Raw genomic sequence first — 23,699 nt, 5'->3', positions numbered from 1 at the left:
AAGGCTAATTTAAGTTTGTGTAAAGAAAAGGCCTATATAGGTCTAAAAATGTAATTTTTTTTTCGTTTGGTAATTTATTTAATTTCATACAGGGAATTTTGCCGGCATTTTTTCAAAAGTAAACTAAACAATAATTTAATAGAATTGGGCTGTTAGTGTTCCAAAAAAGTTTTTCTCCTAGTATTGTGTATTTATTTTTAATTTTAAATATCTTTGTGCACAGAAATGATGTTTTTTGTATTGTGGGCTAATTCCGTGACTGCCGTCTATTATTTTGAATGGTGTGTAAAAGCAACTTTAATAAATAAACGGATGGCTACCGTGATTAAATTAATCGCAAAGAGTGGCAGTTCATTTGTTCTCCGTGCACTTGTCGATGTGCATGATACAAGATATTTGTATTGGCACTCCTGGAAGTGTCATGTTTGCACCATCAGATCTATATGCCATTAAGATCAATCCATAACCATGTACAATAAATTGGCTTTCAAGGATGTATACTGTTGTCATGATTAACACAGGCTAACGACTGGGGTAAACTCTGTCATGTGACACTACATTTTTGCGTTAATGCCAGTTTTCTCGACAAAATTTTTTCCAAACCAGTTTTTTGCGACATTTGAAATATCGACATAGAGTTTATGCCCTAGAGTTAAACGGAAAAATATTATGTCGACACTTGTGAAATTTTAGCGATAATTTGTGTTTCCATCAGCTTTATTTTTATTTTTTTTCTGCAAAAAATCCTTGGATGGAAACGTAGTTAATGTTACCAGTTCACTTGAAGTCAGAGGTTGCAATGTTTACTAATCTTGTTGTCAGGCTGTCTACTGCTCGCTCATGACCAAATGATAGTTTGTTTAGTCACGTACATACAACTTGCTAAGGTGAGCAATAAGTCAGTGACTGACAGTCCCAGATGTTGTCTCTACTGCTTCTCTCATTCATGGGCCTCAGTATTGTTCTTATCCTGGTCAGATGATTGCAGTTACACCAGACTCCTCATAATTGACTGGAAAAAATTAGTTCAGAGGAATCCTTAATATTCAGATTTATTGGGGGGCCTGGGTATCTCAGCAAGCAAAGACGCTGACTACCACACCTAGAGTCGCAAGTTTGAATCCAGGGCATGCTGAGTGACTCCAGTCAGGCTTCCTAAGCAACTAATTGGCCTGGTTGCTAGGGTGGGTAGAGTCACGTTGGGTTAACCTCCTCGTGGTCGCTATAATGTGGTTCTCGCTCTCGGTGGGGCGCGTGGTGAGTTGTGCGTGGATGCCGTGGAGAATAGCATGAGCCTCCGTGTGCTAGGTCTCTGCGGTAATGCGCTCAACAAGCCTCTGAACAAGATTTGTGGTCTCAGACACAGAGGCAACTGAGATTCGTCCTCTGCCACCCGGATTGAGGCAAGTCACTACGCCACCACGAGGACTTTGGGAATTGGGAATTCCAAATTAGGGAGAAAATAAAAAAATAATTTTTTTTATAAAGTATGTATCATGACAATTACATAATCAATTCATAAATAACACTATGTAACACAATTTTTTTTCCTTGGTAATAAGTGTTATTTCCTAATTGCTTATGCCTCAAAAGTATAGAAAATGGCTATTATTTTTTACTTTGCTTTTGTGACCAGGACAGTGTTATTTTGAAATGTATCTATTTCCAATGAAAAAACTGGCGAATTTGTCTTTTCGTTCACAAAGTCAGAAAAAAACAATATATGAATCCAAAATCCTTTATCTGTGGTCCGACGAAGACACCGGCTTTGACCTTTGCCTCAGACAGCTTAGGGAAGAAGTCTTGAAGGTACTTGAAGGCTGACGACTCCTTATCTGGAGCTCTGACAAATTGTTTCATAAGGCCCAATTTGATGTGCAGTGGTGACATCAGCACCTTCCGGGGGTCCACTAGTGGCTCCCACTTGACATTGTTCCTCCCCACAGAGAACTTGGTCCGCTGTGGCCAGTCCCACCTGTGGTAGTGCGCCTTGGTGAAGGCAAAGATAGCAGGGAAACTTGGTAAAACCGCCTTGGAGGCCCATCAGGAATGCCACCATTTTGAAGTCTCCTATGACCTCCCAGCCGTACTCATCATACTTCAAGGCATCCAGCAAAGTCTTGATGTTGTTGTAATCCTCTTTGAGGTGCACCGAGTGAGCCAGGGGAAGAGATGGGTACTTGTTACCATTATGGTCCAGCACAGCTTTGAATATTACTTTAGTATAAATACATGTTAATTTGGATTCATAGTCACATCTGACTTTATGTGAACGAAAAGACACATTCGCTCGTTTTCTCATTGGAAATAGGTACATTTCAAAATATCACTGTCCTGGTCACAAAAGTCAAGTTTGTGGGGAATAATATCCATTTTCTATACTTTGAGGCACAAGCAATTAGGAAATAACACTTACTACCAGAAAAAAAAAAAATGTAATCAATACAAAACATCCAATGTTTCTTTAAACAGAAATCTTAAGAGTAAAATATTCATACCTGACTTTATATTAAGACATAGTATTGCATGTTCAAAACACATCTCTATGGGGCTCATCTGTCTACAGAATCCCTCCGATCCTTCTGCAAGCTCCCCTTTAATATCCAGACAGAATAAACATAATGGACCAAATAGTAAACAATAGTAGGTGGAATTTAATAGAATTCAGTAACTCAGGAGATCACACCTTCCTGAGTCCTGGTAGTAATTTGAGCCCTGGAAGACACACCCCCACAGCAGAGACAATTTCTCAAAATACCAAATCTTTGCTATGCCAAGTTTACTGCTGTGGGGATGAGACCATTGTACCAGTTGCACTGAGACCTTTTAAATGATATTAAACATGAATAGTGTAGTGAAAATCACATGGCCACCCAAATATGTAGTAGATTTCACACAGGACACCAAAGTATGTGGTGATTTTTGAATACACGTCACTTATGGTGTGTATGTGTCTGTGTGCGTGGATTAATGTCAGATGGCCTCTCCCTCTCTATATCTCAGGGCACCTGCTAAGGAATTTCACTTTAACAGTATAAGAATAATCCAAATTAACCAATCAATAAATGATAAATATATTAATTGGAGGGAGTTGGTCATCTGAATAATCTGAAGGATTTTTGGGATTAAAATAAAATGAATTTTATTTACAAAAAGATAAACAAGAAAAACTAATTAAATGGTACTAATATGCTAAAAGATGCTTCGAATTGATAAGAAAAATTAACATAGGATGGAAAGATGCAAGTGGTAGAATTGGATGTAGCAATGGCAGATTATGACTATTATCTATGGAAAGATAAATTTCTGTATCTCTGCAAACTAATAAGGTGAAGACCTTATCTCTAATTAAACATCTCAAAGATTATTTGTAAAACATTTAGTACACAGATTATGCAATCTAAAGAATATTCTAAACTGATAGTATACACTAATGCCAAGGTCTCTGCAAAGTGGTTAGGATAGTGATATTTACATTTGGCTTGATCGAGTCATGAAATTGGTGATAGCGACGTCTTCCACTGGTGGTTCGGGGCCACATTACAGTGGTGAAGGAGCTTGATTCCGTTTCAACAGCCTTGAACACGAAGCACTGAGGAATGCTGATCTCCTGAATCACTGAGAGGGTACTTGCAATCTGAAACACGCAGATTAAGGAAACGCTAGAGCTTAACCTTGTCGCTGGTGTTTCTGTAGATATCTCACTAGTATGGGGATTATGAATTTGCCATTGCTGTTGTCTCTTGGAGTGAGACTTGGTTCTTGGTCGATCTGTTGCTTTCTCTTATGGAACGAGACTCAGAACTTGGGGTGTTATTCTGTCAGTGCCCCTTTTTTTCTGGATGGTTGTACCCTTTTTTATGAGGAGGAGGAGATTGCAGTTTGGCGCTTTTCTGTTCCAGTGTTCTGATTGGCTGTTGAAATCAGAGGTGGCACACAGTGTGGCCCACCCTTCCTTCTCAGTGGGGAATTTATTTCCATAGTCTAAAGTTCACAGTCTTTAAGGTTTTACCTGTGCATTCTTCACTTTCCAAACCACATCCAAAATACTCCTAAACATCTAGAGTCCAAATATGGTAAGAAATTGTTGAACTGTCAGCCATACATTCATTTATATATTAATAGGTCAACTTCTGTAAATTACTGTGTTAATCAAACAACTGCATTTATTAACATAAACCGTTCTGTGAATGAAAATGGAGTGGATGTATTGCAACTGATGTCCATTTTATGGATTTCAGCCACTGCTGCCATATGGGCAGTGAATTAACATGCTTCATCTAGAGGTCCTAAGGAATTGTTATGGCCATCTTAGCTTAGGATGAGAGTCTAAGGATTTTGGCACTAAAAAACATTCTTATTCTTTGTATACTTAGGATATGTTGTTTTTGGACATATAGATCTTAAGTGGGTTTGAGGTAATTCTGTGTTGAGAGGGAGAGGAGGGGGAGAATGGAACAGATATGGAAGGAACAATGAGGAGTGTATTTGCAATTCTCACTCAGTGGGGTGTGGTGTCTCAGGTAGAGATGATAACATTGTGAGAGTTCATATGTTGATTTTCTTGTAAGTTCTTGTGAGCGGTGCACACTAGCCACTTTTCCATCATCAGGCCAGTGCGAGCCAGGGCTGTCTCCTGCTCAGCAGAGGCCAATAGCCTCGAACCGCTAGACCAAAATCAATCTGCATTCCCAACATCGGGCCAATAGCTCCACAGTGTTGCCCTAAAACCCGCGCTTAATACGCCACCCTGGTGCCAACATCACACACCCTGCCCATTTCACAAGCAAGAGGGAAACTCAAGCTGAGGTATATCAGACTATGGAGAATCTAAATGAAACTCCGCCTTTGACATTGACCCCGCCTCAATCCCCATTTGGCCTTCTTTGGCCCAAGGGTAATCGGCGTGCCATTGGCCATGAGGAAGTCCTAAGGAGGCACAATGAAGCCCCGGAAGTGACATTGGGTATGCAGCTGGCCCTGGCACGCACTAGCATACCCTTATTTAGCCCAATAGTGGAAATGCGACTACTGAGTCCAGACAACCTGGCACTAGCCTTCCACTACAAAACTGAATCAAGGAAAACTGTCAGATTTATTGACTAATTTGTAAATGTTTCCCTTTCAGGCATTCATTTCTCACCGAAGACAAACAATGGAATTGGAGAGGAGCTTGAGACTATGAATGTGGAATCAACTCCAGAAAACCTATCAGGTGGGGACTGGAAGTCTATCAATTTCTATAGACCTTGAACATCAAGAAGACTGTGTTTCTATGAGGAACCATTCTCTCTCCCAAAAAATGTTGGAGCCCACATCCATTAATTCCATACCTGGTCCCAGGCTATGGACAAACTCTTATGCTTATTTGTGATGGCCAAGATAACAAGCTTATACAGGCCTAACAACAAGCTTTCAATTCAAATGATTTGGCTAGTATATTACTGTATATGAACTGTACTGACACTAAAATATCTAGGATAGTATAATATTTGGGATGAGAGACATTCTGTATATGGTTATTCTTCATTTTGTTAAAGTAGATTAGCTTACTGCAATACTGTAGACATACACGTAATAGTTTTAATATAGGCCTATATTTTATGAAACTTCCAAACAAAATGTATTTTGTATTTTTACATATTATCCCACAACATTCCATAACAAAGTTAGTTCATGGAGATTGATTTACAAATTTACAAAAGACATTGGGTAATACAGTATTTTATTACATAATTGTGCTTCCACTTTCTATTACTATATTATAAATCATTTAGAAGATCAAACTGTTATCTGCTTTTTTTTGTTGATAGGTTTTTGTCTTATTTAGGGTTATAAAGCTGTATTGTAGTACCTTTTTGGAGGGTTTCTTTTAGGTTATTTTACTTTCTGTTCAATAGTTTTTATGGTTTCTCTGTGTAGAAGCAAGAAACTTAAATTTCTCACTGCTGACTTCTGCAGTTGGTGTTCTAAAGCAATCAATAGTTTTTAGAGAAGTAACTCCCCCATGTGACCATTTGGAAGACTACAGTCTACATAATGACTTCTGATAATTTTTTCAGAGCACATTAGATATTGTAGAAATTATTATATTTTTAGTTCATGTGTAATTAAGAGCATTTGCCCATCATCATTTTCTGACGCATGTCTTGTTTTAAATGACAGATGATGCCATAGCAACAGGTTTGAGGAATGGTTTCTTGCAAAACAACGGTTTCACTGTCAACATCGTTGCCACAAAGGGGCAATGCTTTCAGTCCCCTTTTAGTGGGGTCGAGACCATTCCAGCCGAGTCGAGAATTGACATGTGTGGCTCACTGCACCTCAGTGGTAGCCCTAGCAGTTGTGTATCTCACCGGCCTGCCTGGGGTGCATTCCCATCTGACTCTGGGGAACATCTGCACTACGGACACTACCATGGCTTCGGTGATACAGCAGAGGATCTGGAAGATGCGAGCAGCCGACATGAGCACAGTACGACCGTCCAAGTAGAGCAGCACTATGACCAAGAGGTTGTCGGTGCTGTGCAGCTGTTCCATGGATCTTAAAAGTGAAGTTATCCTGTGCATTTTTATAGAAGTGTTCACGTTGGTGGCAACACCATCCGCCTTAAACTGAAAGGTTATCTTGCACCTTAAAGAATGGCCATAATTTTTTTTTTTTTTTTTTTATAAAAGGGAAAACCTTTCAAAGGGGAGAAATTGTATTGCATTTTGTATCTGACCTAATGACTTTTTTATTATGATGTATGATGTTTTTGAACAGCTTATCCTAGTTATCTGGGTGTATTTGTCCCCCCCACCCCCTTAACGCAAGGTTAGAATGTTCAGTTCGATTGACTAGTAAAATTAATTGATTTATATGTGCATTCATTGTGCGAGTAGTATTGTGCCAATGAATACCAGCTTTTTTTAAAAAGGTGAGTTTTATATAAGATGTTTTTGTTGTATTTTGACATTGTATTTTCATGAGAAGCAAAGCTGACAGATGCTGACTGTAAAAGAGTGTTGTTGTTTTGAGAAACTTAAATATGACATTCCTTTTGTTTATCTTTGTCTTTTGTGTTAAGATTAAAAACAAGGATATGAAATTCAAAGGAAGCCACTTTTATTGGTCCCTGGACTCCCTTAACTGTTCTCATATTCGACTGCAGCAATTTGTTTATTTGAAGGAGGCCTAGAGCAGCTCAACCCCTTTAACCCATACTTTGCAGATGTCACTGAAATTCAAAGAAGGACCATGTAATAGTCTAATATGACTATAGAAATGTGAGACAACCAGACATGCATTCTGTACATAATGTACTCCGAAAGGTAGGCTTACTTTGAAGCTGAACAAATATATTCCTAACCATTTGGAAATAAATAGGTTTATAATTTAATGTTTTCTAATGTGCAAAAGCCAATTAAAGAGTGGTTTGCTAAAATCCACTGTTTATCAAATTCAAACAGAAGTTTATTGTAAGTAAACATACTGCATATAATTGTAAAAGTCACTTTGTTTTAAAATCCATTGTGGCATGTCTTAAAATAAAGACAGGTCTTGGTGCTTAACATAAGGTGAAATTTGATTAGCAAACTGTTCCCATGGGATGCTGATATGCCCACCTTGGTTTTCTGCCTCGCGTGATTGGACACACGGGTATCACCTGTCGTCTGCGACGACCTTTATTGCCCACAACAGACGGATGTTCGATTTTAGACCTTGAAAATGGGGGATCACAACGGGACACATAAGTAAGACACAGGTCTGATTTATTAAATATGACAGCATTTTAATCCCTTCATAAATTATGACCATTACATTTCTATGTCATTTAGATGCTAAATGTTGCTTGTGAAAGGCAATCTGTACATTATTAAAAAGGCAAATACCTTACAAAGATTAACCATGGTTTCACTACAATAACTAGTTTATCCACAGTATTTAGTTAAGCCATAGTTACCACACAATTAACCATGGTTACTACTACAATATTATTGTAGTAAAACCATCGTTTCAGATAAATATAAATAAAAATATGGTTACTTAACAATATTACTTTAGTAAAACCATGGTTAACTATTTTATTTAATTGTTTATTAACAACAATTACCCACAAACTCATAAGAAATGTCACCTTTAGATATGTTATTTTAGTGTGGATTTACTCCAGAAGCTGTTTCTCTGATTCAACTTGGGGAGCCTTGGAGAAAAGGAAGAAAGCACATATTGCTGGAGATTTTAACGACATATTATATCACAGACATTTTCACCTGACGCCTCTGTCCTCATATCAATGTCTACTCCAGCACAAAGGCGACTCATGAGGGATTTTAAAAGGTGAATCCTCAAGAAATATTGGGAGAGCTCTTGTTTACTGCGCCCGGATGCATCATATAGAGAGAAACATGAACTAAACTATTTTGATGGCTGAAAGTTTTTTTTTTTCTTTTTCTTTTTTTTTTCTTCTTCTTCTCGTATCGACATTGGCATTTAAGTAAGCATTTAAGCAATTTAAATGTCGTTTGCAAAAATGAAGACAAGTAATAGTCTTCGTTTTGTGTTTATTTTGGCCTTTGTTTCTTTAATGTGAGTTATTTCACTTATTTATTTTGATTGAACAGACTTCAAGAAGATCCTCCTGCTGGTGTAAGGGGGCTCTGTCAGAAAACAATATCATGGTATGGAATGCAGTTTTATTTGGGTAAGTACTCTTGGGAACAGTTTTGTTTTGGGGCTTTCACACTTTTTGATTCCAAGAACCCCCAAATATGATGATGAACCCCTGTCGAGGGATGCCCTTCCTAAAATATAAAGGCATCTGTATGTTTTCATGTATACAGTTCCATTTATTCTGTGAGAGAAACATTTTGTGATATTATAAAGACAACATGTTGTTTTCAAAATGAAATAAATAACTGGCTTTTATATTGTCATTGAACTGTGGCCAAAATAAATTATTAAAACATTATCTGGGAAACAGCATGTCTTTATTCTATCCACATTTTGAAAGAGAGATAAATAGATAGATCTAAAGAGAAACATTTTAAATTCAGCTCTTTTTACTTTTAAATCTTTTGCGCACCACCTAGCATCCCATTGCAGTCCCCTAGATCACAGTTTGAAAACCACTTTTATCATCGTTCCTCTGAAACCCGAGAAATTCCAGTCATGCTTGAATACTTCTCCAAATGGCATAAGCCAATATTGTCATGACATAGAGTTCACAAATTTGGTGTTTGTGACTTGACCATTTGTAATTATTAACCGGTACCTGCTGTGTGCACAAAGTGAAACTGAAAGCAAATGATGAAGTGATTGTGGTAGCCCAAATCTGACTAACCTATATGTTTTGCTTTTGTTCTTTCTCAGACCAGAAGGAACTCCTTTTGAAGATGGTAAATATAAACATTACAATGGGACCAATGGGTGTCACTATTTATTTTCGCTTGCATGTAATAATTTGTTTTCTTTAGGTACATTCAAAGTGACTGTAGAATTCACAGAGGAATACCCAAACAAACCACCCACAGTCAGATTTATCTAAAAAAAAAAAAAAAAAAAAAAATTAATAAATTTAAAAAAAATCATCCTAATGGTAAGATTTTGTTTCATATAATGTATAATTCATATGGAGAAAAACTTGTTTGCCTTTTGACATTCAAGATAATTAATAGAGCAGTTTTGAAAATTAAATCTGCTGCCCATAACTTCAAGAGATAACCACTGATGAAAATGAAAATTCTCTCATCATTTACTCACCGTCATGCCATCTTAGATGTGTATGACTTTTTTTCTTTTTTTTTCTGCTGAATTCAAAGATTTTTAGAAGAATATTTCAGCTCTGTAGGTCCATACAATGCAAGTGAATGGTGACCAACATTTTGATGCTCCAAAATGCACATAAAGGCAGCATAAAAGTAATCCATACGGCTCCAGTGGTTAAATCCATATACTGTATATTTAGAAGCGATATGATAGATGTGGGTGAGAAACAGATCAATATTTAAGTCTGTTTTTACTATAAATTCTCCTCCCTACCCAGTAGTTGTTGATATGCACAAAAATGCAATTTCAAGAATGTGAAAGTGAAAGTAGAGATTTATAGTTGGTGGCAACACCATCCGCCTTAAACTGAAAGGTTATCTTGCACCTTTTCTTCTGAAGACATGGATTTAACCACTGGAGTCAAGTGCATTACTTTTATGCTGACTTTGTCCTTTTGGAGCTTAATTTTTTTTGTCACCATTCACTTGCATTGTATGGACCCACAAAGCCAAATATTCTTTAAAAATATATGTTTGTGTTCAACAGAAGAGAAAGTCATACATATCTGAGATTGCATGACGGTGAGAAAATTATGAGAGAATTTTAATTTTTGGGTGAACTGTCCATTTAACCACCATTTTATTTTTCATTGATAATTCAGTGTATTCAGATCCTACAAAAACACTGGAGTCCAACTTACGACGTGTCATCAATTATCACCTCAATCCAGATAAAGCATTGTAGCGGTGATGCTATTTAACCCCTTTTTGATAACTTAGCTTATTACATAGCTCACTGGAATACTTTATTCTGATTGGTCAATGGCAGAATTCAGCAGTAGTAATTACCATCATTTATGGCAACACTATAACTGACCGGCCACTCATCTTGGAAACCTACGATTCATACATAGCTGTGTACATGTTCTGTCTCTCTGTGGTTTCTTCAGTTATGCTTATAAAATAATATTCAATAATATCAATGTCATGTGCATGTATATTTTATTAAATATTATATATATTTTTTAAAAGTGTCAATTTAACATGTTAATACAGTGCGATTAATTATATAAAAAAATAATGTTCAATTTTTTTTGTTTTTAAATAGGACCGTAATATGGAATTTTCTTTCTAATCAGAGCAATTCAAGCTTGAAGTACTGTACTACCTTGTGTTTTTACAAGTGTCAGCCTTCAGGGGGCAGTAAGTGCAACTCCAGCTGTACAGGCAACAAACCACACTTATTGACGGCAGACAGCGCAAGATGAGGACTCGTTGTTGTGTTCAAACACAACTGGACAAAGCGCAACTTCGAATGCAGGGGATTCGAGACATGTTTTTCAAAGTTTCAAACTATGTTTAAAAATTCTGTTTATGACGCGATGCAACCAAAGAGAGAGACGTTCCAAATGTGTCCATCTGATGCATGTGTACATGGGTGCATCATTATAAAATCCCTTATAATAAGTCTACATCAGACAGATTGACGAATTATATTGCTAAATGGATTGCTGTGGACAGTAGGCCAATGATAGACTTATGTTCAATGAAATGGAAATAAACAATATATTGCCCTCTAAAGCCAATTTTTATTTTTTCTAATCAATGATTTACACATCAGCAAAATAATGTAATTTATTTTAATTATCTGAATTATTGTATTTATTACACTAATAATTTAAATACAATTATTTATAATACATTGCCCTTTAAAGCCAATTTTTGTATTTCCTAACCAAGGTTTTACTCATTTGCAAAATAATGTAATGTATTTGAATTATGTTACACATTTGTAATTATTTAAATATAATTATTGAACATTATAAGTTATTTTTATTTTGGGGCCTTTCACAGCAAATATTCATTTATTTGATTAATTTCGATTAGGCCTGTCGTGATTATTTTGTAATCACCTGATCAAGGTTATTATTGTGTATTTTCAAATTCCAATCTCATTTTACTGTCCAAATCCACAACATTCTGAGTCCATTCTCTCAAGAGAGTTTGGGAGAAAGATTTCAGCTTGGCATTGGAGGAAGGAGTGTGGGCTAAGATTCTTAAAAATGTTAAGTCTGCATCTAGAGATGCAAGAGTGCATCTTATACAATTCAAAATTTTGCATAGATTTATTGGACCCCCTCTAGACTGTATTGGCTTGGTTTTAAAGACACACCCACCTGCTGGAGATGCCAATCGGAGGATGGAGACATGGCCCGTGTTTTTTGGTGGTGTGTTGAGATCCAGAAATTCTAGTTGAAGGTTCAGAATTTTTTGTGCGACGTGGTTGGCACTCGGGTTTCATTTTACCCCAGACTTTGTGTTTTGGGCGATGGGGCGATCATCGATGTGGGGGATGGCCATATAGAGAACTGGGTTCTGACCTGTGTGATGATCGCCAGGCAGGTTATTTTGAGGGGTTGGAGGTCAGCTGGTGCGCCCCCATATCCAGAGTGGTGCACGGAGGTGGGGAGGGTGGCAGCTTAGGAGGAGGTGTCATCGGGAAGATGGGGTGGCTTGTATATGTTTATATGGAAATAGGGCAGGTATTTGGAGTTTTTAGAGGGCTCTCGGGTGGGGTGTGGAGAGAGTAGTGTAACATAGTATGATTATTATGTGTGTATATGTATGTATGTATGTGTGTATGTGTAATATGTATATATGTATATATATATATATATATATATATATAGTATATATATATATATATATATATATATATATATATATATATATATATATATATATATATATATATATATATATATATATATATGTGTGTGTGTGTGTGTGTGTGTGTATATATGTATGTTTGTATATGTATGTATATGTATATACAGTTGTGCTCAAAATTTGCATACCCTGGCAGAAACAACCACCTTGGCTTACCACCAGACACTAATTGCAATTTAAAAGCCACAGGTGTGGGAAATTAACCTTTAATTGCCATTTAAACCTGTGTGTGTCACCCTGTGTGTCTGTAACAAGGCCAAACACTCAAGGGTATGTATACTTTTGATCAGGGCCATTTGGGTGATTTCTGTTACCATTATGATTTTAAAAGGAGCCAAACAACTATGTGATGATAAATGGCTTCATATGATCACTATCCTTAAATAAAAGACAGTTTTTTTGCATGATCAGTCAAATTTTCAAAATCAATGCCAAAATTTCACAATTTCTGCCAGGGTATGCAAACTTTTGAGCACAACTGTATATATGTATATACTTCCAACCCCTAAAGATTAGCTGTCTGCCAATCATCACGCTGGTTAGGACCCAGCTTTTCTTTTATTTATCTCCTATATTCAGGACCCCTCCATCACCCAAAATACAAAGTCTGGGACAAAATGAAAACTGAGTGTCCAGTACGTCATACACAAAATGCTGGATCCTCAACCAAAATTCCTGAATCTTCATACAACCCCAAAAAACATGGGTTGTGTCCCTGTCTTCTGACTGGCATCGCCAGCAGGATAGTGAGTCTTTAAGACCAAGCCTATACAATCTAGAGGGGGTCCAGTAGAACCGATGCAAAATCTTAAATTGCATCAGACAGATCCTTGCATCTTTAGATGCAGAACTGATGCTTTTTAGGATCCTAGCCCACTCTCCCTCCTCCAGTACCAAGTTTAAATCTTTCTCCCATAATCTCTTGAGAGAACATGAAGCTCCATCCCCCAGACTCTGAATTAACAGGGAGTAATACACAGAAGCTTCTTGACCTTTCCCATAAGCAGTAATCACCATTTCCAAAGTATCTGCCGCTTTAGGGGGGTGTACACCACTCCCAAAAACAGTACAGAGCAGGTGGCGCAGCTGCAAAAACCCAAAGAACTGGGATCTGAGAATCTTAAAATGTTGAACCAAATTATCAAAAGATCTCACTGCTCCACTCTCATATAGGTCACCGAGTGTAGCAACCCCCCTCCCAATCCACTCTGACCAACAGAAAGGGGACTTATTAATATGTAATTTAGGGTTCAGCCATATGCTTGAGGCAACATTTAAATAAAGGTCCGATTTAAACACTCTGGACACTTTAGTCCAAACCACGTGCAAATGCGAAATAACGGCGTGTGACTTAACTTCTCCAGTTAGTTTGATCGAAAGGATTTGCAATGGCAAAATAGGGGCAAGAACTTCTTGTTCAATAAGAAACCAGGGAGGGGCTCTCTCAGGTGGAAGCGACCAATGAGCCAAATGTCTGAGACCAAATGCATAATAATAAAAAAATCTTGGGTAGGCCTAACCCACCTTTGTCAATCGGCCTATGTAACTTATTGAAATTTAACCTGGCACGCTTACCATTCCAAATGAAGGACTTCGCTATGCTATCAAATTGCTTGAAATAAGAGAGGGGGACATCTATAGGGAGAGATTGTAACAGGTAGTTGAATTTTGGAATACAATTCATTTTAATTACATTAACCTTCCCAATCATCGATAAGTGTAATGAAGCCCACCTGTCCACATCATTCGAAAACCTTTTTATTAAGGGATCAAAATTGTGGGGTCACGTGATGCCATGCAAGAAGCAGACGTGTGAGCGACGAGCTCTGTGAACTTTGCTAAATTTTTTTTTCTTTTTGTTATAATCTGGTGAAATTTGATACACCCAGTTAAACATTTGCTCTTTGAGGCAAAACATGGCAAAGAAGTCAAAATCCTCAGGCTCTGGAGACATTAAAAGACACTTACATGTTCAGGATGAAAGCCCCGACAGGCCTACAGACCGGGGACTTGACTTGGAGGATCTCGCTGTAATACGTTGATCGATTACGGCGATGGAAATTAAACTTCTCTGAGATAGTTACAAGAGTGGCTGATGTTGAGAGACGAATCGATTTTCTGGAATCTTCGGAGAGGGAATTAACCGCTAATCCGCCCGCGACCAAAGTTGATTTGGAACATCTCCTTGAAAAGCTTGAAGATCTTGAGAATAGAAGCCGCAGGAATAACGTTCGAATTGTTGGAATTCCTGAGCATGAGGAGGGAAGAGATATGGTGAAACTCCTAGACGAGCTTTTCCCGAGTCTGCTTGACATAACAGGCCACAAGCTGGAAATCGAGCGAGCTCACAGAGACCCAGCTCACAGATTTGCTAAGGGAGATAGGCCCAGATCGATTCTGGCCAGATTTCTGAGATCATCCGATAAAGATCTTGTGTTGCGCCAGGCGAGGAGCAAAGGGAAGCTTTCTTGGAAGAACCATAATATTTTCTTATTCCCAGACTTTGTGAGTTCGACGAGAGAAATGTGATCGGTTCAAGGAATGTAAGAAACTCTTACATCAGCGAAAGATCACTTTTGCTCTGATGTTTCCGGCCAAACTGAGAATAGAAACGAAGGTCGGTCGCAAAGTATTTACATGTCCCAATCAGGCAAATTCTTTTGGTGAGTAAACCATTGGGTGTTTCTCATGTGAGTGGGTCAACTCACTTTTGAGGAAGCTGGGCGTCATTCTGGTTTCTTTTTTCTTTTTGCGTTAGCTCCGCCGAGCGGCTGGAGCTTGTTTTGTGAATAACACTTTTCCTTAAACGTTTCCTTTTATGCAGCCTCCGAATTGACTCGACCATCCGGGGAACCGGGATGCCGGTTTTGTTTCTTTTTGTATTGGTTCCGCCTAGCGGCTGGAGCTTGTTCTTTTGAATAACACTCCTTTGGAACAGCTGTGGATTAATCTGTTTTTTCATTCCAATGCCTAAACATTGGAATGATTACGTCATCCGTTGAACTCATAACAGCCGGCTCACTGAACATATCTGAATGGTTTTAAATCAGCTGGAATTTGTTTTGTGAAAGATCACACCTTTGAGACAGTTCTGTGAATGAATCTACACATTCTTTGTGTTCATTCTTCCTACTGGCTGGGGTTTATTTTACAAAGTATTTTCTGTTATGTAATTTTGCCTAAATTGAGCAATCCGATGGCAAAGTGGTCATGGGGGCTCTTGGGGGGCGTTCAAGGACCTTTTGAGTTTAGAGGGATCATCACCGGTTGGCGCTTTCATGTGCGGGGTTAATGCGCACGTTTTTCTTTTTTCTGTTTGTTTTGTTCGGGGGGAAGTTCGGGGTTTGATTGTTTCACTAATGGGGAATGTGGTCTGTATAATTTTGTTTTTGACACACAATTTATTTTTTCTACTATATCAAAATGTCAAATGTTAATATGAGTGTACCTAAGGAGGCAGATGCTTTGGGAGAGGTGATTGCAGCTTTTGGAAAAGGTCATGAGGCATCAGTGTACTACTCCCTGTTAATTCAGAGTATGGGGGATGGAGCTTTAACTTCTATTAAGAGATTATGTATTTGTTTATTAATAATAATTTTTTTCTTTTTTTTCCTATTTAGTTGTTTGGTTTTTGTTTTTGTATTCTTTTATATGTGTTCTTCTAAGACCACATGGATGTTTGTTGAGGTTTGGGGTGGGGTTGGTGAGGAGGAGAGGTGGTAGTGGGTGTTAAAAGTTGATTTTGTGTATTTATAATTATGTTTTGTTTTCCTGTGTTTTAATAAATAAAAATGTTAATCATAAAAAGGGATCAAAATTAACTCTGACTAAATCAGACAAATTTGCTGGGAATAAAATTCCCAAATACTTAATGCCCTGTTTGGGCCACTGGAAGGCCGTTACTGGACAGTACGCTGTCAAAGAAAAAGCTTCGGATTTAGACCAATTGACTTTGTATCCTGAGAACTTGGAAAAGGAATTAATAATTCTGTGGAGGCAAGGCATAGATCTAGTAGGGTCAGAGACAGATAATAAAATATCATCTGCGTAAAGCAGAAGCTTATGCGCCACACCTCCCGCAATCACCCCTGGAAAATCATCCTCCTTTCTTATTGTGGCTGCTAATGGTTCCAGGGCAAGACAGAACAATAATGGGGAAAGAGGGCAATCCTGCCAAGTGACCCTATTCAGAGTAAAATAATCTGAAATTAATCCATTTGTTTGTACCGCTGCTACAGGGTGTTTATAAAGTATCTTAATCCAACCAATAAATGTACTCCCGAACCCATACATTTCCAAAATCGTAAAAAGATAATCCCATTCTACCATATCAAACGCTTTTTCGGCATCAAGTGAGATGGCAGCGACTGGAGACTGATCATTTGCTACTGACCACATGATATTGATGAGACGCCTGATGTTATCAGAAGAGTTGCGGCCCCGAATAAACCCTACCTGATCTATATATATATAAGAGATGTCATAACCTTACTTAATCGATTAGCCAAATTTTTTGACAAAATTTTTACATCTAGTTGGATCAGGGAGATTGGACGGAAACTTTTATACTCTCTTGGATCTTTGTCCTTTTTAAGAATCCAACTGATCTGGGCTTGTGTCATGGTTGGGGTAAGTTTTCCATTCTTTAATGATTCAGTATAAACTTCTAATAAAAGTGGAGCCAGTTCTGTAGCATAGGATCTGAAAATTCTGCGGCAAAACCATCTGGCCCTGGAGCCTTGCCAGTAGGTAGGGACTTAATAACCTTGTCAAGCTCCTCCAAGGTTATCTCAGAATCAAGAGCGTTTTTTTGCTCAGTCTTCAGTTTAGGAAGATCTAATGGTTCCACAAAGTTTCTAATATCTTCATCAGTAGAAAAAGACGTGGAACTAGATCAAGATATAATTCTTTAAAGGCATTATTAATATCAGTGGCTGAGGTAAATATTTCACCACCAGCAGATTTCACTGAGGGAATGGTAGAAAAAGACTCTCTCTGCATTATATATCTAGCCAAAAGCTTCCCTGCTTTGTCCCCCGACTCAAAGTATGACTGTCTTGCCCTGAATAACCAAAACTCCACTTTCTGAGGCAAAATAGTATTATATCTATATTTCAATCGGGTCAATTCTCTGAGGCCATCAGATGACATACGGTGCTTCAGCTCTGCCTCGGCACTTTTAATATTTCCTTCCAACTCCACGAGTTCTCATGCTTTGGATTTTTTGATGATTAAGGCATACTGTATGATCCGACCCCTAAAAAACGCCTTAAGTGCCTCCCAAGCCATGGCCACAGAGGATACTGAGGACCAGTTGGTCTCCATATAAACACTGATTTCAGTCTTTAACATTTGTTGGAAATCAGGATTTTACAAAAGGGATACATTAAGGCGGCAACTAGATGATTTCTTTTTCTCTATATATGGCAACACCTCTAAACTCACCAGGGCGTGATCCGAGACTAAAATGTTTCCAATTGAGCAATCAACAACAGATGAAATGAGGGATTTGGATATAAAAAAAAATCTATTCTAGAATAAATCTTATGGACTGATGAAAAAAATGTATAGTCTCTACCAGATGGGTTCAAAAGTCTCCAAATATCTGTAAGACCAAGATTTTTACACATCCTGTGAAGCGTCAATGTTGCTCTAGGGGGCTTGCACACTTTTGCTTCACTATGATCAAGGACTGAGTCCATCAAAAGATTAAAGTCTCCTCCCAATATTATATCATGAGGGGTGCCAGCGGCTTGCAACATCCCTTCAAGATCTATAAAAAAGCCCTGATCATCAGCGTTAGGTGTGTAAATATTACCCAAAATCAGACTTTCCCCCTGGATTTCTGCTAAAACAATAATGGCTCTTCCTAATTTATCATTAAACTTTGTAAAGGTTTATTTACCAATATAATGACTCCCTTGCTCTTACTTGAGCCAACACTAAAGAAAATATGTCCACCCCATATCTTCCCAAATTTTTCAGCTTCCTGCGGGGAAAGATGCGTTTCTTGAAGAAAGACTATATCATATTTCTTACGTTTAAGAAAATAAATTACCTTCCTTCTTTTTATGGGGTGCCCCAACCCATTCACATTCCATGTGGAGAGAGATAGTACACTCATATTAACATTTGACATTTTGATATAAAAGAAAAAATAAATTGTGTGCCAAAAACAAAATTATGGAGACCACATTTCAACATTAATGCAACAATAAAACCCCGAATTGTCCCCCGAACAAAACAAACAGAAAAAAGAAAAACGTGCACATTAACTCCACACGAAAGCGCCAACCGGCATCAATCCCTTTAAACTCAGAGTCCATGTACGCCTACGAGAGCCCCCGTGACAACTTTGCCATCGGATTGCTCAATTTTGCCTCACAAATTTGTAAGGCAAAATTACATAACATCAAATATTTTGTAAAACAAACCCCAGCCAATAGGCAGAATAAACACAAAGAACGTGTAGATTCATTCACAGAACTGTCTAGAAGGTGTGTTCCTTCACAAAACAAATTCCAGCCGATATAAAGCTGTTCAGTTTCCTCGGTCAGAAAAACGAATCTTCAGTGAGCCAGCTGATGAGTGCAGCAGATGACATAATCATTCCAATGTCCCACGAAAATACTCCACAAATCATACTCCAGCCAACAGGAGGCATAAGCACAAGGAACTGACAGATTCGTCCATAACTGTCCCGAAGTAATGTTATTTAACAAAACAAGCTCCAACCGCTAGGTGGAACCAGCACAAAAGGAAACGAAACGTGCATCCCGGTTCCTCGGATAGTCAAGAGTCAATTCACTCGGAGGCCACATAAAAGTATATCCCATGATTTACACAGTCCGCCAACTTTATAAAAGACATCCTTTGTGTGGGCATGTAGATATTTTGCGGTCATCCGTTCATTGTAAAAGTGATCTTCCGTCAATGCAAAAATTTCTTTAAGGAAAAGTGTTAATCCGCAAAACAAAACAAACTCCAACCACTTGGCGGAGCCAATGCAAAAGGAAACAAAAATGGTGCCCAGCTTCCTCCAAAAGCCAGAGTATGTACAGTGAGTCAATCCACTCACAAGAAAAACACCCAATGGTTACTCACCCATTGTTTCAATAAAAGACATTGCCTGATTGGGACATGTAAATACTTTGCTGCCGTCCTTGGTGTTTATTCTCAGTCTGACTGGAAACATCAGAGCAAAAGTGATCTTCCACTGATGTAAGAGTTTCTTGCATTCCCTAAACCGATCGCGTTTCTCTTGAGTTCGCAAAGTCCGGGAACAAGAAAATATTGTAATTCTTCCAAGAAAGCTTTCCTTTGCTCCTCACCTGGCACAACACGAGATCTTTATTGGATGATCTAAAAAATTTGGCCAGAATCGATCGAAAATTTGGCCTTCCTCCCTTAGCAGATCTGTGAGCTGGGACTCTGTGAGCTCGCTCGATTTCCAGCTTGTGGCCTGTTATGTCGAGCAGGAAAAGCTCCTCTAGGAATTTCACCATATCTCTGCCCTCCTCATGCTCAGGAATTCCAACAATTCGAATGTTATCCCTGTGGCTTCTATTCTCAAGATCTTCAAGCTTTTCAAGAACACATTCCAAATCAACTTTGGTCACGGGCGGATTAGTGGCTAATTCCCTCTCTGATGACTCCAAAAAATCGATTCGTTTTTCAACATCTGTCACTCTTGTGACTAGCTCAGAGAATACTTTTTCCAACGCCGTAATCGATGGACGTATTACAGCGAGATCCTCCAAGTCCGCAAGTACCTTCGTCAGCATCACTGACATGTTGGACAATTGACGCTGGATTCCTTATCCCGCCGCGCCATCCAAATCGAGTCCCCGGTCCACAGGCCTGTCTGGGCTTTCATCTTGAACCCGTAAGTGTCTTTTAATCTCCAGAGCCCGAGGATTTTGACTTCTTTGCCATGTTTACCTCAAACAGTAAATGTGTAACTGGGTGTATCGAATTTCACCGGATTATATCATGAAAATAATAAAAAAAAATTTGCAAAGTGCGCAGAGCTGTCTCTCACACGTCTGCCCTTCGCATGGCGTCGCCGTACTCCCTGTCAGCTAGTCATTATTGAAATATAAACCCCAGGTGATACAATCCTGGGGGGCCCATGTGCATAAGTTAATAAATATCTCAGTGTTACACCATTAAACTTAGTTGAAATGTAACTTCACGTATCATCTAGGCCTAAATTTATTTAAGGAAGCCTCTGACCAGGAATAATGATTGGAATGAAACCGATTGGATTACATAAATAATATTATGTTTTGCATGACAGAATTCAATCCTTTAGACATAGTGTAACGAATGCTGGCTGCTGGCAATGACGATGACGTGAAGATGAAGAACCCAAGTGTAGTTTATTTACAAACGTGATAACCAATAACCCTAACTACAAACGTGAAACATAAAACATGAACATGAACATGGACTTGACTATGGCTTGACTATAAACATGACTTGACTGTAAACATGACTTGACTATGCACATACACATTCACATTCATTCAATACTTGACCAAGACACAATGGAAAACATGAGGCTTAAATACAAGACATGGGAGAACATAAACCAAAGAACAGACAGAACTGATAACAAGATAATTAAACAATAAACCAATGAAAACATGACACATGAACATGGAGGAAAAACATGAAATCACATGACAAGGGAACAGGAACTAAACTTTTCAAAATAAAAGACATGAATCAACAAAATACACATGACACATAGTATATGATGAATGTTGACATATACTAGGGGTGGGCTATATGTCCAAAATCGTATATCACGATATGATTAATTTTATATCACAATAATGATATATATCGCAATATAGTATTTTTTTTTCTTCTTCTGGAAAACCAATAAAAATCGGTTAACATAATAAATAATCACATTGTAATGCCTATTTTTGGAAAATCTAGTCAGTGAAATAAATACTTTTTAAATGAAAACTATTTCCTATTCTCTTTATTTAGAACTTGACAAAGTTAAAAATAAAATAAACACTCAACCTTACCATAATTCTCAATTTCACATTATGCCACATTTCAGTCTGATATGTTGTTGACCAGTATTATTATTAACTTTCCTCAAGAAACTGACGATCTTTTCAAAGCAAAGTAACAAAGAAAATATTACATAATTTTAGTCAAACAAATACACAATGAAAATAACACGTCTTGCAGTTAAATAAATTTTAAATATATTTATAAACACTTCTTGCAACAAAAAAAAAAAAAAAAAAAAGGATTAAAAAAGAAGGAATAAATGCAGAGTGCATCTTTTGGCTTCCGTAATATTCTTTAGTGTGCTTCTTTTTAAGGTGTTAAAACAGATTGTTTGTATTACCACAAGTGATTATTGTCGCGCAACAGTTTGCCGATTTAATTGTTTTGTTTTTTTATCTGTATCAGGTTTTGTGAACCAGATGCCGCACCCGTTTTAATAACAAACTCTTCATTTTCTTAACTTTTCTTTTGATCACATCAGCAAAAATTCATCAAATGATGGAGACGTACAGATGTGCGGTGTAGTCAAGTACACCTCGGCATGTTAAAGAGATGATCCAGATGTCTGGATCACAGTGACACTGTCCCGGCAGAGTGTATCAGTCATATCACGGTGGACTTCTGCAACCTTTGCTGTAGAGCGCTCAGAACTGGCCTGCAAAATCTGAATTCCAATGAATCAGCCACGAGTTTGTGGGCGCGTTTGTGGCTGTGCCTGATCTGCATAATTCTTAGTGAATCTTGCATTAAACCAGCGTGGGCAAATAACCATTGAATTCATTCCCTGCTCAAGCCTGGTTTCAGTTTCACGTGAAGCATGCCCACTGATAGATATGATCACACTGAGCACATGGATATTTACATACGCGATATACACGATATACCAAAATCTCTGTCGACTGACACTTTATATCGTCGCTAAGTGATACCGGGCGACATACACTGGACTGTGCACCGTTTAGAGCCGCTAATCAGAAAATGTTCTTTCTCGTAAAGAAAGTTAGGCCCAGCCCTAACATTTACACGTTTACATTTACGAGAAATAAAATGTTCTGACTTAGCGTCTCTGAACGGTGCACAGTCCAGTGTATGTTGCCCGGTATCACTTGTGCATTCCAGGCTTCAACACTAAAAAGTGTATTAAACTGAATAAATGTCATATTTTCCAGTTAGTTTTATTAGTATTTATTAACTGCCCCTGATTCATTTTAGATAGGACATTTATATGTAATGATCATTTATGTATTATATTTTAATGGAAATATAATTACTGTTGACAGTTATAAGTGAGGCATAACAAGTTTAAAACACACACCATCACAAGATAACACTGAAATTCATTGATTCTTCGATTTATAAATGTGAATGCTGCTTACTAGATAAGTCTTGCCTTAAAAACAAATGGTGCAACCAAATGAAAAATTAAGTTAATTACAAACTAACTAATAGTTACTCACCCCCTATTGTGAACTTTACCTCCAGATTTTTACAAAAGACCTTGTGAATGGCTGGTGCAACCTTACCCAGTTACTTATTTGTTTACAGTGAGTGTCAACAGATATCAAGATGCAACTTGATCAGCGTTATTTCATATTTTTTCTGTTTATTCTTTCCTCAGTCTTTGCTTGATGAACCAAACCCTAACAGTCCAGCAAACAGCCAGGTGGCTCAGCTCTACCAGGAAAACAAATGGGAGTATGAGAAGCTTGTCTTAGCTATTGTAAAGCAGAGCTGGAGGGACAGCTGACCTTACAATAGAGAGCACAGAACTTTGTGTGATTATAGTGTAGTTTAGTGAATTGTGAGTTTTTTCTTTCTGCCTCCCATACAACTCTCATACAGTACAAAAGCACTTTACTTAAGATGCGTCCCTTTTTTCCTTGGACAACTTATGCTTAGCCTATATCACCTGGTCACTTTCTTTAAAAAAAAAAAAAAAAAAAAGTGACCATACATGATGTTAGGCTAAATACCTGGGCTAGATGATGATATATGCAAAGGCCATTTTTTTTGTTACTAACAATTTTTATTGATTCCATTTATAAAACAAACACAACATAAAATACGGAGTCAAATTATATACATTAAGCCCCTCCCCCGAACATTCCCCCCACCCAACACAAACACGCACTACAGTGGTCACCAACAATTAGAACATAAAAATAAAAAAACATTAAAAATAAA

The 23,699-nt window shown here is 37.8% G+C and overlaps 1 protein-coding gene and 1 pseudogene across 1 annotated transcript in view; both read left to right on the top strand.

Moving 5' to 3' along the window:
* ankrd10a (ankyrin repeat domain 10a) overlaps positions 1–7,659 on the top strand; it is a 53,684-nt gene extending 46,025 nt beyond the window's left edge. The window contains exons 6-8 of the mRNA XM_051702544.1: positions 5,129–5,215; positions 6,166–7,313; positions 7,575–7,659. Coding sequence (XP_051558504.1) covers positions 5,129–5,215; positions 6,166–6,548 — 470 coding nt within the window. The 3' untranslated portion in view covers positions 6,549–7,313; positions 7,575–7,659. The remainder of the gene's footprint in view (positions 1–5,128; positions 5,216–6,165; positions 7,314–7,574) is intronic.
* Positions 7,660–7,731: 72 nt separating this feature from the next.
* On the top strand, positions 7,732–23,262 carry LOC127443745 (ubiquitin-conjugating enzyme E2 A-like; annotated as a pseudogene).
* The last annotated feature ends 437 nt before the right edge of the window (positions 23,263–23,699 follow it).

The sequence above is a fragment of the Myxocyprinus asiaticus genome, chromosome 7 (assembly GCF_019703515.2).
Source record: "Myxocyprinus asiaticus isolate MX2 ecotype Aquarium Trade chromosome 7, UBuf_Myxa_2, whole genome shotgun sequence".
Taxonomy (NCBI): domain Eukaryota; kingdom Metazoa; phylum Chordata; class Actinopteri; order Cypriniformes; family Catostomidae; genus Myxocyprinus; species Myxocyprinus asiaticus.
The sequence above is the reverse complement of the archived record's forward strand: the minus strand, read 5'-3'. Positions and strand labels throughout refer to the sequence as shown.